At 39.4% G+C, this 15,937-nt stretch overlaps 1 protein-coding gene across 2 annotated transcripts in view; it reads left to right on the top strand.

Moving 5' to 3' along the window:
• Positions 1-15,937, top strand: part of Bltp3a (bridge-like lipid transfer protein family member 3A) — a 70,309-nt gene that overhangs the window by 29,081 nt on the left and 25,291 nt on the right. For both annotated transcript variants that reach the window (XM_071613477.1, XM_071613478.1), the window contains 4 exons: positions 7,848-8,037; positions 8,344-8,484; positions 9,120-9,290; positions 9,619-9,811. In XM_071613477.1, coding sequence (XP_071469578.1) covers positions 7,848-8,037; positions 8,344-8,484; positions 9,120-9,290; positions 9,619-9,811 — 695 coding nt within the window. The remainder of the gene's footprint in view (positions 1-7,847; positions 8,038-8,343; positions 8,485-9,119; positions 9,291-9,618; positions 9,812-15,937) is intronic.

Here is a 15,937-nt window from a genome sequence, read left to right as displayed (position 1 = left end):
TTTAAGAAAGAGAAAAATACCCAGGGCAGTGGTACATGTCTGTAATCCCAGTGGCTCGGGAGGCTGAGGCAGGAGGATTGCAAATTCAAAGCCAGCCTCAGTAATTTAGCAAGGCCCTAACCAACTTAGTGAGACCCTGTCTCAAAATAAAAACAAAAAAGGGTGGGGATGTGGCTCAGTAGTTAAGCACTCCTCGGTTCAATCCCTATTACCCACCCCCCCTACACACCAAAAATAAAAAAGAAGAAGGAAGAAAAATAAGCTGGATGTGGTGGTGCTTTCCTGTAATTCCAGGGACTAGGGAGGCTGAGGCAGAAATGTTGAAAATTTAAGGTCAGCCTCAGCAGTTTAGTGAGGCCCTTAGCAACTTAGTGAAACCATGTCTCAAAAAGGCTTGGAGATGTGGTTCAGTGGTTAAGTGTCCCTGGGTTAACACAGATATACACACCACACACAAAGAGAGTGCAAAAGAAAGAGAGAGAGAAATAAATCAGGATAATATCCTGATATTTCTAACCTCCCAAAGGAAAACAGTGTTTTGAGTTTACTTTTAAAATTCAACATTTTAAAATTTCTTATACTGAATTTGAGTTCTTTAATCACAATAACATTATTAATGATTTAGTTTTTCAATGGTTTCAAAAAATAAAATAACCCAATATTTTTTTTAAAGAGAGAGAGATAGAGAGAGAGAGAGAGATTTTTTTTTAATATTTATTCTTTAGTTTTTCAGCGGACACAACATCTTTGTATGTGGTGCTGAGGATCGAACCCGGGCCGCATGTATGCCAGGCAAGCGAGCTACCGCTTGAGCCACATCCCCAGCCCCAATAACCCAATATTCTAACTATCAGTAGAAGTACTCTGGGCTGCAGTTGTGGCTCAGTGGTAGAGCACTAGCATGTGTGAGGCACTAGGTTTGATCCTCAGTACCACATAAAATAAATAAATAAATAAAGGAATAAAAAATACAATAACATCATTAAAAAAATAGAAGTACTCAATGTATTAGGACTGTGTGTGTGTGTGTGTGTGTGTGTGTGTGAGATATCACATTAAAGCTGGACCTGGTGGCACATGCCTGTAATCCCGACTACTTGGGAGGCTCAGGCAGGAAGATTGGAAGTTCAGGGCTAATCTGGGCAACTTAATAAGACCCTTTCTCAAAAAATAGAAAGGACTGAGGATGAAGCTTAGTGGTTGAGTGCCCTTGTGTTCAATCTCTAGTACTTGGGGAAAAAAGATATCACATTAGGGATATATGGTCAAAATACCATGTTTTAAGATCACTTGAAATCATTCTTTATATGCTTGTGAGCCAACTTGGCATATAGAGGAGTTCATTTGTTTCAATTAAAATAAGGTTTATTTTGAACTATTATATAGTTTTAAGTTAAAACTGTAAAATGGCTTGCATTATATGTATATGTATATGTTTGTGTTTATATATATAATATATATATACACACACACACACATGTAAGAGAAAGGAACACACAAAGGGTGTTTCCATGGAACATTCTATCCCAAACAGAGCAAAGGGGTAATATCACAAAGGAACGGGTGAGCATAGCTCCATCCATGGGGCTACAGGAAGGCACGCCTATGCATGAAGACATATTCTGGTATTTCAAGGATCTGGGCAGAGTCTGGGGCCACTACGGATGTGGCCAGATCACTTCAAAATAAATAAATAAATATATATATATATATACACACACACACACACACATATATATATATATATATATATATATATATATATATATTATATATAAATATATTTGTGTTGTGCCTACCCACTTTCTTTCTTTTTTTTTTTGGTACCTGGGATTGAACTCAGGTGCACTCAACCACCGAGCTGCATCCCCAGCCCTATTTTATATTTTATTTAGAGACAGGGTTTCACTGAGTTGTTTAGCACCTCAATTTGCTGAGGCTGGCTTTGAACTCAGGATCCTCCTATCTCAGCCTCCTGAGCCAGTGGGATTACGGGCGTGTGCCACTGCACCCAGCTCCAATCTATCTTTTTTTTTTTTTAATTTAATTTTTTTATACAAATGGAGCACAGCTTTTCATTTCTGTGGTTGTACATGATATAGAGTCACACCATTTGTGCAGTCATACCCATACATAGGGTAATTATGTCCATCTCGTTCCACCATCTTCCTGCCTCCACACCCCCTCCCCTCCACTCGCTCCCCTCTGTCCAATCCAAAGTTCCTTTATTCTTCCCTTGCCCCTGCCCCACACTGTGGGAGGCTGTCAAGTTGAGTGATTAGCATTTTCCTTCCATTGGTAGAGGCTCTATCCATCACTTTTGTAGTGATCTGGCCACATTCGTAGTGGCCCCAGACACTGCCCCAATCCTCGAAGTAACAGAATGTGTCTTCATGCGTAGGTGTGCTTTCCTGCAGCCCCATGGATGGAGCTATGCTCATCTGTTCCTTTGTGATATTACCCCTTTGCCCTGTTTGGGATAGAATGTTCCATGGAAACGCCCTTTGTGTGTCCCTTTCTCTTACTCTGCCTTTGGGTGTGGCCTTCCTAGATGTCAGTCAACCTGCTGACAGCAGAAATCATGAAGCTAGACTTAGGCCCCTGAAACCTGACCCCTTGCCTCATTTGAATGGCTCCTTCTTAATAAAAGGGGTCAGCACATGCTGGCTCGCTCTCTGTCTTTCTGTGGACCCTTAAGGTCAGAGGAGCCGTCACAGGACCCCCAAAGAAAAAGGTATCTCTGTCTCATATGGTTATTTCGCGCAGCCCAATTCCCCTGCAGTGACCCTGAGTGTTTTTGTTGTGAGGAACATGGCACCCCATTATAGATTAGCTTTCATTTATCAGAGAAAACATTCAGCCTTTGTATTTTTGGGATTGGCTTACTTCACTTAGCATGATATTCTCCAACTCCATTCATTTACCTGCACATGCCATAATTTATTCTCTTTTAATGCTGAGTAATATTCCATTGTGTATATATACCATAGTTTCTTTATTCATTCAACTATTGAAGGACATCTAGGTTGGTTCCACAGTTTAGCTATTGTGAATTGAGCTGTTATAAACTTGAGGTGGCTGCATACTGTAGTATGCTGATTTTTAAAATATATATATTTACTGCACAAATATTTTTTGAGTGGCTACAATATTTGGCCAGTATTCTATGTGATAGGAATACAGACATTTAAAAATTCTATCATCAAAAACTTATAATATGGACAAAAGAGATAAGTATGAAATAAGGTATCAAATATGTGATTTTATATTAGGAAGTAATGAGCACCAAAAAGAAAATGAATAATAGAGAAGCTGATTTCAGATAGAAGAGTCAGAGTAGTTCTAGTGCATTAAAAAACTGCAAAGAATCCTTTCAAAGACAAAATAATGCAATCTCCCTCTTTGGGGAAGAACTGTAGTTGAGCTGTAAGTCTAGAATACTGGACAAGGAAAGATGCTCATTAGAAGGAGGTTCTGGGTTTAAGTCAAAGAAGAGTTTTTTTTTAAAACAAGATTGGGGTCATGATTTTAGTTTAAATGAAAAAAAAATGCATGAAAGGATGAAATTTTTGAGGTGCTCTTGCTGGAAGGAGGAAGGGAACAATGGACATGGTTGTAGAATCCTCCTTTATAATTACCTATTATTTCCTAAGTAAGAAGTCAGGAAAGCACTGTGTTGTGTGGGCTGGAACCAATTCTTGTTGAGAATTATCAAGGTGTGGAGTTGTTATGGAAAAATTCCAGCAAATATGAGACATCCAAGTCTAGGAGAAAATAAGTGCATCATGGGATTGCTCCTGTGCCTGGGCTCTCTGGGTATGTGTAGTGGAAGGGTACCTGTGTTAAGTAAGACAAGTTGGTAATGAGAGGGCTCAGGTGATGCCATGTAATGCCTATTCTACAAAGCAAAGACATGGCCCTTTGGAAGAGAATTGACTAGGGAACCACATACCCCAGTTCGAGATTTTGACTGGTCAGTTTGTAGGTGGCTGAGAAATGCCAGTAAACCGCCCCCACCCCCCCGCCACCAAAAAAATTATATTCTTTGGAAATGTCTCATTTTAAAATTAATCAATTAATTAATTTTACAGTAGAATGCATTTTGACGTATAGCACACAAATGGAGCACAACTTCTCATTCCTCTGGCTGTACACGGTTCAGAGTCACTCCAGTAGTGTAATCATACATGTATATAGGGTAATAATGTCTGTCTCTTTCTACTATCCTTCCCATCCCCACAACCCAAACCTCCCCTGACTTCCCTCTACACAAACCAAAGTTTCTTCATTCTTCCCTATACCCACCTGCCCCACTATGGCTCAGCATCTGCTTATCAGAGAAAATATTTGGCTCTGGGTTTTTTGGGCTTGGTTTATTTCACTTAGCATGATGTTCTCTAGTTCCATTCATTTACCTGCAAATGCCATAATATCATTCTTCTCTAAGGCTGAGTAATATTTCATTGTGTATATGTACCACATTGTCTTTATCCATTCCTCTGTTGATTTTACGTCCTTTGGGTATAGGTAGACCAAGGAGTGGAATAGCTGGATCAAAGAGTGATTCCATTCCAAGTTTTCTAAGGAGTCTCTATACTGCTTTCCAAAGTGGTTGCACCATTTTGCAATCCCACCAGCAATGAATCAGAATACCTTTTCCCCATATCCTCGCCAGCACTTATTGTTGCTTGAATTCTTGATAATTGCCATTCTGACTGGAGATTTAGTTTTGCCTTACATTTCTCTAATTGCTAGAGATGTTGAACATTTTTTCATATATTTGTTGATTCATTGTATATCTTCTGTGAAGTGTCTGCTCATTTCCTTAGCCCATTTATTGATTGGGTTATTTGTTTTGTGTGTGTGTGTGTGTGTGTGTGAAGTTTTTTGAGTTCTTTATATATCCTTGCTTTATCTGATGTGTATATAGTAAAAATTTGCTCCTATTTTGTAGGTTCTCTGTTTATCTCACTGATTGTTTCTTTTGCTGAGAGAAGCTTTTCAGTTTGAATCCAGCCCATTTATTGATTTAGGATTTTATTTCTTGTACTTTAGGAGTATTGTTAAAGAAGTTGGGGCCTAATCTGACACAGTGAAAATTTGGACCTGCTTTTTCTTTTATTAGGTGCAGAGTCTCTGGTCTAATTCCTAGGTCCTTGAGAGAGGGTGAGAGATAGAGGTTTAATTTCATTTTGCTGCATATAGATTTCCAGTTCTCTCAGCACCATTTTCTCCAGTGTATGTTTTGGCACCTTTGTCTGGTATGAGATAACTGTATTTATGTGGGTTAGTCTCTGTGTACTCTATTCTTTTTTTTTGGGGGGGGGGGTACTGGGAATTGAACTCAGGGTCAATCGACCACTGAGCCATATCCCCAGCCCTATTTTGTATTTTATTTAGAGACAGGGTCTCACTGAGTTGCCTACTGCCTTGCCATTGCTGAGGCTGGGTTTGAACTACTGATCTTCCTGCCTCAGCCTCCTGAGCGACTTGGATTACAGCCATGCGCCACTGTGCCTGGTCCTGTGTCCTCTATTCTAAACCATTGGTCTACCTACCATTGATCTATTTTGGTGCCAACACCATGCCAGTTTTGTTACTATAGCTCTGTAGTATAAAGTCTGCTATTGTGATGTCTCCTGCTTCACTCTTCTTAGTAAGGATTGCTTTGGCTCCAATCTATCTTGAAACTGATTTTTTTTTTTCAACCAAGAGATTTTATTGGGGGGCTGCCTGAAGAGGAAGAAAAGGAGAGGCAGAGAGCAGAGAGAAGAGAGGAGGAGGGCAGAGAGGGGGAGAAAGAGAGCAGAGAGTGGAGAGAAAGAAGAGGAAGAGGGAAGAGAGGAAGAGGGTAGAGGCTTGAAACTGATTTTTTTATTTGATGTAGCATAGGGGTCAATATTATTTTTTCTCTTTATGAATATCCCAAACTGACCACGGACCGTTTACTGAAAAGATTTCTTTTCCCCATTGTATTGTCACCTTTGTCGTAAATCAAGTGATTCTCAATGTAGTTTTGATTTATGAGTAGGGTCCAGCATCATTTTATGTTTAATAGCTATTTGCATTTATTTTTCTTTGAACTTCCCATACTTTATTCCGTTTTTGTTGGGTTCTTGGCTCATCTGTTTTTCCTTTAGTCTTCTTCTTCTTTTTTTTTTTGGTACTTGAATTGACCCAAGGCACGTTACCACTGAACTATATCCCCAGCCCTTTTTCATTTTGAGACAGGGTCACAGGGTCTTACTAAATTGCCCTAGCTGGCCTTGAATTTGTGATCCTCCTGCCTTAGTCTCTCAAGTCGCTGGGAATACAGGGGTGCACCACATGCCTGGCTGGGCTCTTGGTCTTTTTATTAGTTCTTTGTGAACAAATTGCAAATATATAAAAATTTTTAGTATGAATTTTTAGTTTGAATCCTTTTTGGTTTTTGTAATGAGAGGTGATTTCACCTACATTTTAAGAATGACTGTGTTTCTGTATTCAGAGGGACTTTTAAGATGTTGTTTATGCCAGGTGTGGTGATACACACCTATAATCACAGTGGCTTGGGAGACTGAGACTGGAGGATTGCAAGTTCAAAGCCAGCCTCTGCAACTTAGTGAGACCCTGTCTCTAAAACAAAAAACAAAGTTAAAAAGGGGCTGGGGATGTGGCTCAGTGGCTAAACCCCCCAGGGTTCAATCCCTGGTACCAAAGGGAAAAAAAAGATATTTTTTGTTCCTCTTTCTTGGCCATTGCTCATTGCTGGCTTTTCACCGCTCTTTGGGAAGTATTAGACTGGCAAAGGTGAAACTGTCCTTGAGTGGATTCACAGTATTAAATCACTTGCTGTATTTCTTTCCACTTCCTTTGCAGAGTATTCTTTGTCTTTGAGGATTTTGTAGAAATCTAACGTTCTTCTTTCTGCACAGATAATATCTAAATGTTTACTCAGGTAGTTTGTGAACTATATATAGATTTATCAATTTATTCTAAAAGGAGGAAGATTGCTTCCAGGCAATCTTAATTGGTTATTTTCTTTTTTAAAATTCTATTGTTTAAAAAAAAAATCCCATTAAAAGTTGGGTGCAGTGGTGCATGCCTGTAATCTCAAGCTGAGGCAGGAGGATTCAAGGCCATCCTGGACCTTGAATAAGACCCTGTTTTGATATAAAAATGAAAAAAAGGCTGGAAATATAACTCAGTGGTAGAGAGCCCCCTGGGTTTAAATCCCAGTACAGGAGAAAAAATACCATTAAAAAGAATTCTTTGTACTTTGGCTAGGATGTAGCGCAATGGTAACGTTCTTGCCTAGCATGCACAAGGCCCTGGGTTCAATCCCCAGCACCACAAAAACAACAAAGAAAAAGATAATTTGTTATCACCATTTATCATCACAATAAAAATTTAGAAATCATAAAAGCAACAAGAAAACTAAGCACTCATACTTCTAGCACCCAATAGCTTGATCTAATGTGTTCCAGAGTAAAGATTGCATCAAATCTCCTATGGGTGGCTGGGGTTGTGGCTCAGTGGTAGAGCACTTGCCTGGCATATGCGAGGTCCTGGATTCGATCCTCAGCACCACATAAAAATAAATAAATAAAATAAAGGTATCGAGTCTGTCTACAACTTAAAAAAAAACAACAACAGGGGCTGGGGATGTGGCTCAAGCGGTAGCGCGCTTGCCTGGCATGCGCAGGGTGCTGGGTTTGATTCTCAAACCACATTAAAAAATAAATAAATAAATAAAGACATTGTGTCCACCTAAAACTAAAAAATAAATATTAAAAAAAAAAAACAACAACAAAAATACCCCCCAAACTCCCATGATTCTCATCATTGGTCTGTCTCATTTGTTGTAGTGAGTATGGCTTTGCTGAAAAGGTAGTGGAGGGGATGTTCATCATCGTCAATTCCATCACCATCAAGATTCACTCCAAGGCCTTCCATGCTTCTTTTGAATTATGGCAGCTCCAGGGTTACAGTGTCAACCCTAACTGGCAACAGAGTGACCTTCGTCTGACTCGCATCACTGATCCCCGCCGAGGAGAGGTGACAGCCCTAGCATTTTGAGGGGAGAGAAAGGGGTGTACTCAAAGTTGGATAAATTGTTAGATGGTATTATTTCTGCTTTGGAGACTTCCTCAAATGTTCCCCATCCCTGGGAACCCCAGAACCCTTTCTGTACCGTGTTATTACTCCTTCTTCCCTCAGGTAGGGCCTTCGACTCACTGCTTTCTGTTAGAGTCCCAACTGAGAATGGTGGGAGTCTCTGTCTTGCCAGTCTTTTCCCCTTAGAATCCTGTCTTGGTTAATTTCTTCTACAGAAGGATTATTTTTTTTTCTCTATACTCTCAGGTTTTAACATTTAAGGAAATAACTTGGCAGACACTTCGAATTGAGGCAGATGCTACAGATAATGGAGATCAAGACCCAATCACCACCCCACTGAGACTTATTACCAACCAAGGCCGGATCCAAATAGCCCTCAAGAGAAGAGTAAGTGTGTTCTCTGCCCTCATGAATACTTTTGTCTTTTAGTGTCCTGGACAACCTGGGAGTTGGTATTCCCATATTGTTTGGAATGTCATTGATCCTTGGAATGACAGCTGAACAGGGATGGCACAATACTCACCAGTGAGAGAAAGTTTCCATCTCTTTATTTTCTTAATTTTGAAAACTACATTGTTGCTGGGTGCAGTAGTGCACGCCTATAATCCCAGAGGCTCAGTAGGCTGAAGCAGGAGGATTGCGAGTTTGAAGCCAGCCTCAGCAACTTAGTGAGGCACAAAGGAACTCAGTGAGACCCTGTCTCTAATAAAAGGGCTGGGGATGTGGCTCAATGGTTAAGCACCCCTGGGTTCAATCCCTGGTAACTCCCCCTGGCCTCCCCCCCCCAAAAAAAAAGAAAGAAAACTACAATGTTTATATATGGGCACACTGACAAGGCACTTCACAGTTGATGGTTAATCAGCAAACTGAAGTAGTTTTTTAAGAAATAGTCTTTTCAAAGTGCTTTATTCTTTTATCCTGGAGAGTGAAAGGCACCTCTTTAAAACTGATAAGACGCCAGTCACTTTGAGGAGATAGAATGATACAAAGTGGTAAACCCGTGTTCTCTGTGACCCTCTCAGACCAAAGATTGTAATGTGATAGCCTCCAAGCTGATGTTCCTGTTGGATGACCTGCTCTGGGTGCTCACGGACTCACAGCTCAAGGCCATGATGAAGTATGCCGAATCTCTGAGTGAGGCCATGGAGAAGTCGGCCCAGCAAAGAAAGAGCCTGGCCCCTGAACCTGTCCAGGTTGGAGACCAAATGGGCACCCTTGGTGGGGCTGGGGAGATGGCATGCCAGATCTGTTTGTATCAGTGTAGGTGGAATTGAGACTTTATTGGCTTATTTGGGGGATTTATCATTTACTGATAGATGCTCATAGGCTGGCTTGCACCTGATATTTCATTTGTCCTCTCCATTGGTGTGTCGATTTTACAGTGCTAGCCAATGAAGAGGGAAGGGGCATCTTCCTAAACTATGGATTTATTTGGGCAGGGCTAATTAAAGAAAACATACAAAGGAGCCTTTCAGGGTCTAGATTCTTGATTTTTTTTGTTTTTTTTTCTGTCACATATAGATCACTCCACCTCCTCCCAGTGCCCAGCAGTCCTGGGCCCAGGCGTTTGGTGGCAGCCAGGGAAACAGCAGCAGCAGCAGCAGCCGGCTCAGCCAGTACTTTGAGAAATTTGATGTGAAAGAGTCCTCCTACCATCTGCTCATCTCCCGCCTGGACCTGCACATTTGTGATGATAGCCAGTCCCGGGATCCAGGTACTCATGAGGCCTGGGTGGTCCACATCACTGTCTATCTCTGGACACAACCTGGGATGAGGCTGTTTTTAAAGACCTTGTGGAGCCCTTTGGTCAGCTTCCTTAATCACAGGCATGGCTAATCATGGCTTTGTTAGTATGAGGCATTGCTCTTCAGCCTTTAAGGTACAGTGAGCCACCTGTCATAGGTATCAAAATACAGATGTTGGGATTTGCCCCACACCCCACTAAATTAGAATATTCAAGGGTAGAGTTCAGCAGTGTGAACTTTTTTTTTTCTCCCCAGAATCCCTTGGGCAAGGCTGATGGCTTGCCAGAGGTTGAAAACCACTGGTGTCAGAGGTTACAAAAGTAAATTCAATAATAGAAAACCTTAGAGTTTTCAGATTTTTTTTTCTTTTTCTTTCTTTCTTTCTTTTTTTTTTTTTTTTGTGGAGCTGAGAATCAAACCCAGGGCCTTGCATATACCAAGCATATGTTTTACTACTGAACTATATACTCCAAGCCCCAAAATTTTGAGATTCTTTAGTCAATTTGAATATATATCATATGGAAGTGTGCTCTTCCCAAGAAGGGAGGTTATGCTCTGTTCTTGTCATATTTAGATCAATTGGTATCACATGCACATATATTTATTCAGAATATATTTATTCATAATGAAAAAAGTAATTGACATTTATTAGCCTTGGCGAAATCAGTTTGCTACTTGTTTCTTCAACCCTGCCTGTGTTCTCCCCTGTGCTGCTGGTTCTTGGTTTTTGATGCTTAAGTGTGGCAGACTCTTGCTGCCTTCTTTTCTCTGAAGGCTCTATCTGCTTCACAATGGGACCTAGACTCACTTTTCATGGGAGACCTACCTATTTTTTTTCTTTCTGGGATTGCCAAGCAGTACTGCCTCCTTTGGTTATTCCTTGATCTTGAAATAATTTCAATCCTCTACGCCCATTTTGAGAGGGAAGAGAGGAACAATGACAGCATAAAGATCACTTTGGGGGGTTGGGGATGTGGCTCAAGAGGTAGCACGCTCGCCTGGCATGCATGCGGCCTGGATTCGATCCTCAGCACCACATACAAATAAAGATGTTGTATCTGCCGAAAACTGGAAAATAAATATTAAAAAAAAATTCTCTCTCTCTCTTTAAAAAAAAAAAGAGTACATATTATATTTTAAAAAAAAGGATCACTTTGGGCACCACAGGAAATAATTTGTAACCCACTCATTTTGGAAGTTTGTTACTAAAACGATTATCATTTTGTGTGATTATTTCCTTTTGAATTTTTTGTAGTTGTAGATAGACAGGATGCCTTTATTTTATTTGTTGTTTTTTTTTTAAGTGGTGCTGAGGATGGAACCCAGTGCCTCACACATGCTAGGCAAGAACTCTGCCACTGAGCTACAGCCCCAGCCCAGTTTTTTGTTTATTTTTAATTCTTTCAGAAATCTTAATTAAGAGTACATTATTGAAGCCAGGCATGGTGGCACATGCCTGTAATCCCAGAAATTGAGAGGCTGAGGCAGGAGGATTTCGAGTTTAAAGCCAGCCTCAGTAGATTAGTGAGGTACTTAGCAACTCAGTGAGACCCTGTCTCTAAGTAGAATATAAAAAAAGGGCTGGGGATGTGGCTCAGTGGTTAAGCACCCTGGATTTAATCTCCAGTGCCAAAAAAAATAAAAGTACATTATTGAGCCGGGCATGGTGGTGCATGCCTATAATCCTAGCAGCTCAGGACACTGAGGAAAGAGGATCATGAATTCAAAGCCAGCTTCAACAAAAATGAGGTACTAAGCAATTCAGTGAGATCCTGTCTATAAATATGGGGATATGGCTCAGTGGTCGAGTGCTCCTGAATTCAATCTCTGGTATCCAACCCCAAACAAAAGAAGAAAGAGTACATTATTGAGAGTTTAATTGTATTGCTTGATAATAAGGGGTGCATAGCATTGTCCTCTTTTAAGTGCCAGGGTCCTATAATCCTACCATGTGGATAACTGTAGCCTTACCACTTACTTAGTAAACTAAATTAATACATTTGGGGGAATTTAAGGAAGTTCTGGATGAGATGCTTTTAGATAACATGGATGAGAGTAGGGAGAGTTTTTGTAACTTTGACTCTTTCCTTGGATTTGGGGAGAAAGTGGAAGGGAAAACTCAGTAGTTAAAAAAAGGACTTTAAATAGGGTAGTCCTTTTTTAGCTGGGGAGATGCTCAGTGTTAGAGCACTCATCTAGCACGTGCGAGGCCCTGGGTTCGATTCTCAGCACCATATTTATTTATGAAAATAAATAAATAAAGGTATTGTATCCAACTACAACTGAAAAAAATATATTTAAAAAGGACTTTCATATTCTCTGGAGTTGTTCTGTAATGCAGTAGTCACTAGCCACATGCAGCCACATAAAATTAATTAAATGAAGAACTTGTTTTAGGGGCTGGGGTTGTGGCTCAGTGGTAGAGCGCTCACCTAGCATGTATGATGCACTGGGTTCGATCTCAGCACCACATAAAAATGAAATAAAGCTATTGTGTCCACCTACAACTAAAAAATAAATATTTTAAGAAAAGAACTTGTTTTAATTTTAATTAAAATAAAATTTTCTTCATTCACACTAACTACATTTCAAGTGCTTGATATACTCTATAAACCATAGAACATGTCCATTGTCATAGAAAGTTCTTAGGACATTGCTGCTGTAGAAACTATTGAAGGCAATACCTACTGCCTTTTTCCTAATGGAGCTGATAGCTGGGTGCTGGCACTGCTGACTAACAAATTCATCTATCCCTTGTTATTAGAGGTGAAATGATGGAAAACTGGTTGGGTCAGTGGGGTCAATTTGACTTGAAGTGGGGTAGCACTCTTCCTTTTTCTTTTAAAAAAATATTTATTTTTTAGAAGTAGTTGGACACAATACCTTTATTTATTTATTTATTTTAAAATATTTATTTATTTATGTATATTTAGTTTTAGGTGGACATATTATTTTGTTTTCATGTGATGCTGAGGATTGAACCCAGTGCCTCATGCATGCTAGGCAAGTGCTCTACCACTGAGCCACAATCCCAGCCCATACAATACCTTTATTTTATTTATTTTTATGTGGTGCTGAGGATTGAACCCAGGGCCTTCCATGTGCTAGATGAACACTCTACCACCGAGCCACAACCCCAGCCCTTCCTTTTTCTTATCTTTTTTTTTTTTGTGTGTGTGGTGCTGAGACTTGAACCCAGGGCTTTGCACATGGTAAGAAAGTACTCTGCCTCTGCATCTGAGCTACATCCCCAGCCCTAGCACTGTTTCTTTTTCTTTCTGTCCCTTTTTTTTTTTTTTTTTTTTTTTGAGTGTAAAAGAGTAGCACTTAGTGAAGTGAGAAAAAAAGAGACAGAGCTCCCTCAGGTAAAGAGGAGACCCAGCACAGGTTTCCACTTACATGAACTAGTCTATGGCTTATGTAGCCAAGGGGTAGGGGAATTTGTCAATATCTGTGCTAATCAAGTCTTGGAAAAGTACCAAGGCTATTGGTCAAAATCTATGCTTAACAGGAATTGGAAAAGTGCCAAGGCTATTGGTTAGCCCTTAAGTCTGTAGACTTCACTCAAATCTGGCCCACCTCCCCTTCCTTGCCACTCTGGGACAAAGATATTGGCTGGAATGTTTGGGACATTTCTACAGGTTAATCTCATGGAATGGTCTTTACATTTAGAGAAGCCATTAGAGAGCTTCTTTAACTTGTTTCCTTAACTTGTTTTGTTATCTATTTTATTTCATTTATTTCCCCCTAAGAAATGCCCCCAATTGCCATTAGGGGCAAGGGATAATGACTACTCTGGCTACCTTAGACAGAAAAGAGGTATTGAAAGGGAATGGCAGTTAGGTCCTTCTAAAGAGGCCTATCTAAGGGAACCCAGTAGATGGGAATTTTGTTTTGGATTCCATCTATATGACCATTAGTAGTCTGGGCATTTTGTATATCATGGCATTCCAGAGGTCCACGGTGACATTTGGTGGGTGTAGAGGACAAGGTGTACATAGGACAGAGATCATGCCTTCTGGTGGATCCCAGATGAGTCCCCAAAAGATGAAATAGGATTTCCACCCTCTGCTACAGCACCCTCTGCTGCTGTAGCAGATCCCAGCCATCTGCCAGTGCCAGTCTTCCTGTTTGAAGTGAGAAGGAAAGAGAGTGCTCCCTCAGGGCAAGAGGGGACCCCGGAGGAGCAGCTTGCCCACACTATGTCTTAAAATGAAAGTGGAGCAGCTTTACAGGTTGGCAGTGGATTAGGAAAAGAGGGAAAATCACCTGCTTTTTTTTTTTTTTTTTCTTCCCCTAAACTGTTTTTCCTCAGGATAAAGCCTGTAAACCAAAAGGCCCCTCCACCCTACCCCCGCTTTACTGGGGATAGAATCCAGTGACTCATTCATGCTAGGGAAGCTTTCTAGTTGGAGTTACACTCTCAACTTAATACATGCACCCACACACACGGAGGCACAGACAGACAGACAGCCATAATAAATTGCCAAAGCCCATGCTGTTTCTCTTTCTTAAGGCCTGGCTATTTCTTCTTCCTATCAGCTCACTGGAGAATTTTTTATCATTATGTCTTATGAATGATTTATGTGTTCACATATTAGGTATGATGGTAATTATTAATTATATTTGATTTTAATTCTAGTTCCTATTCCAATACACTCAGTCCATGTAGCTTTTGTCCCTTTAGTTCTAGATAGCCCAACAAAGGGAGCTTGGGGTTTGAACCCTGTTCCTGTAGTAACCTAGGTCAGGTATTTTTAGTTGAGATCATGATCACCTCCAGGTAAAAAGAGATATATATAATTCACATACCATAAATTCATCCACTTAGATTATACAACAAACTTTAGTTTTCTAATATTATTTCTAATATTATTCATAGGATTGTACAACCATCACTATAATCAATTTCAGAACAATTGCAGCCCTAAACACCACTAATCTACTTTTTGTCTTGATATTTGCCTATTATGGACATTGAAAATTGGGTTTGGGAAGTAGGGAAATCTTAGAAACAACAATGGTTTGTGGTCTTCCAAAACTTAACCCTACCTGACACAATTTTATTCCTTAGTATTTCTCTCATTGGGTTTTCATGAGCAGCATTGATTTTGAGTTTGTGAATGGTATACAGAATGGAAGATCAGTACTACAAACTGTGGCAAGTAGATGGCTGCGATCAGTGGACTTTGTTTTAATCCACTGTTCCATCTCAAAGTCACACGGCAAGAGATGCCTACAGGTACCTGTTGGCTGCCATTGGCTACTTACTAGTATTATTTATTTGTGACCCTCACTTTGTGATTTTAACTTTGAGAATTAAATGAAAATATTAAATGGAACAGTTTGTTTTATTATTTAATTCTACAAAAATTAGCCTCTTATTAATTTAGTCAAGTGCTACAAAGGAAAAATGTTGACAATATCTGAATGAATCTCTGGTGGCTAATTTAAAAGTTTTTTCTTGTATCAAACAAAAAATTGAGTTCACTAGAGATAATTTTTTTAACATTAAAGAAAATTTTTTTAGTTGTTGATGGACCTTTATTTTATTTATTTATATGCAGTGCTGAGAATTGAATCCAGTGCCTCACATATGCTAAGCAAGTGCTCTGCCACTGAGCTACAACCCCAACCACTAAAGATAATTTTAAGAAATTAAAATTTTTACTTTTGCTGAAATAATTTTTAATAATTCAAAGTTTTATTATATTGCTATTATGTGTTTATATATTGCTAATTTGCATAGCTAATTTGTTACATTACAGTTTATATAAGTAAATAATCATATTTTATCAGCACAATTACAAATTTAAGTTGAACATTAATATATTTAAAATATTTAATTTAGCTTAAAACAGTTATTCTGTTTCTTTACCCTGGACTGAAAAAGAAAATGTTTTGTATTTTTTAATATGTCTGAAGTATATACATATATACACACACATATATATTATAAGTGTGATTTTAACTTTGTGATTTTAACTTTGAGAATTATACATGTGTATAGTATACCTATGGAATTAAAATTTCATGGTGGGGGACAATTCGGAAAAAAATGTCTAAAAAGTCTCCTTAGGCCAAGTGTGGTGGTA

Source organism: Marmota flaviventris, chromosome 6 (assembly GCF_047511675.1).
Source record: "Marmota flaviventris isolate mMarFla1 chromosome 6, mMarFla1.hap1, whole genome shotgun sequence".
Classification (NCBI taxonomy): Eukaryota; Metazoa; Chordata; class Mammalia; order Rodentia; family Sciuridae; genus Marmota; species Marmota flaviventris.
Note: the sequence above shows the minus strand (reverse complement) of the source record. Positions and strands in the feature narration are given on the sequence as shown.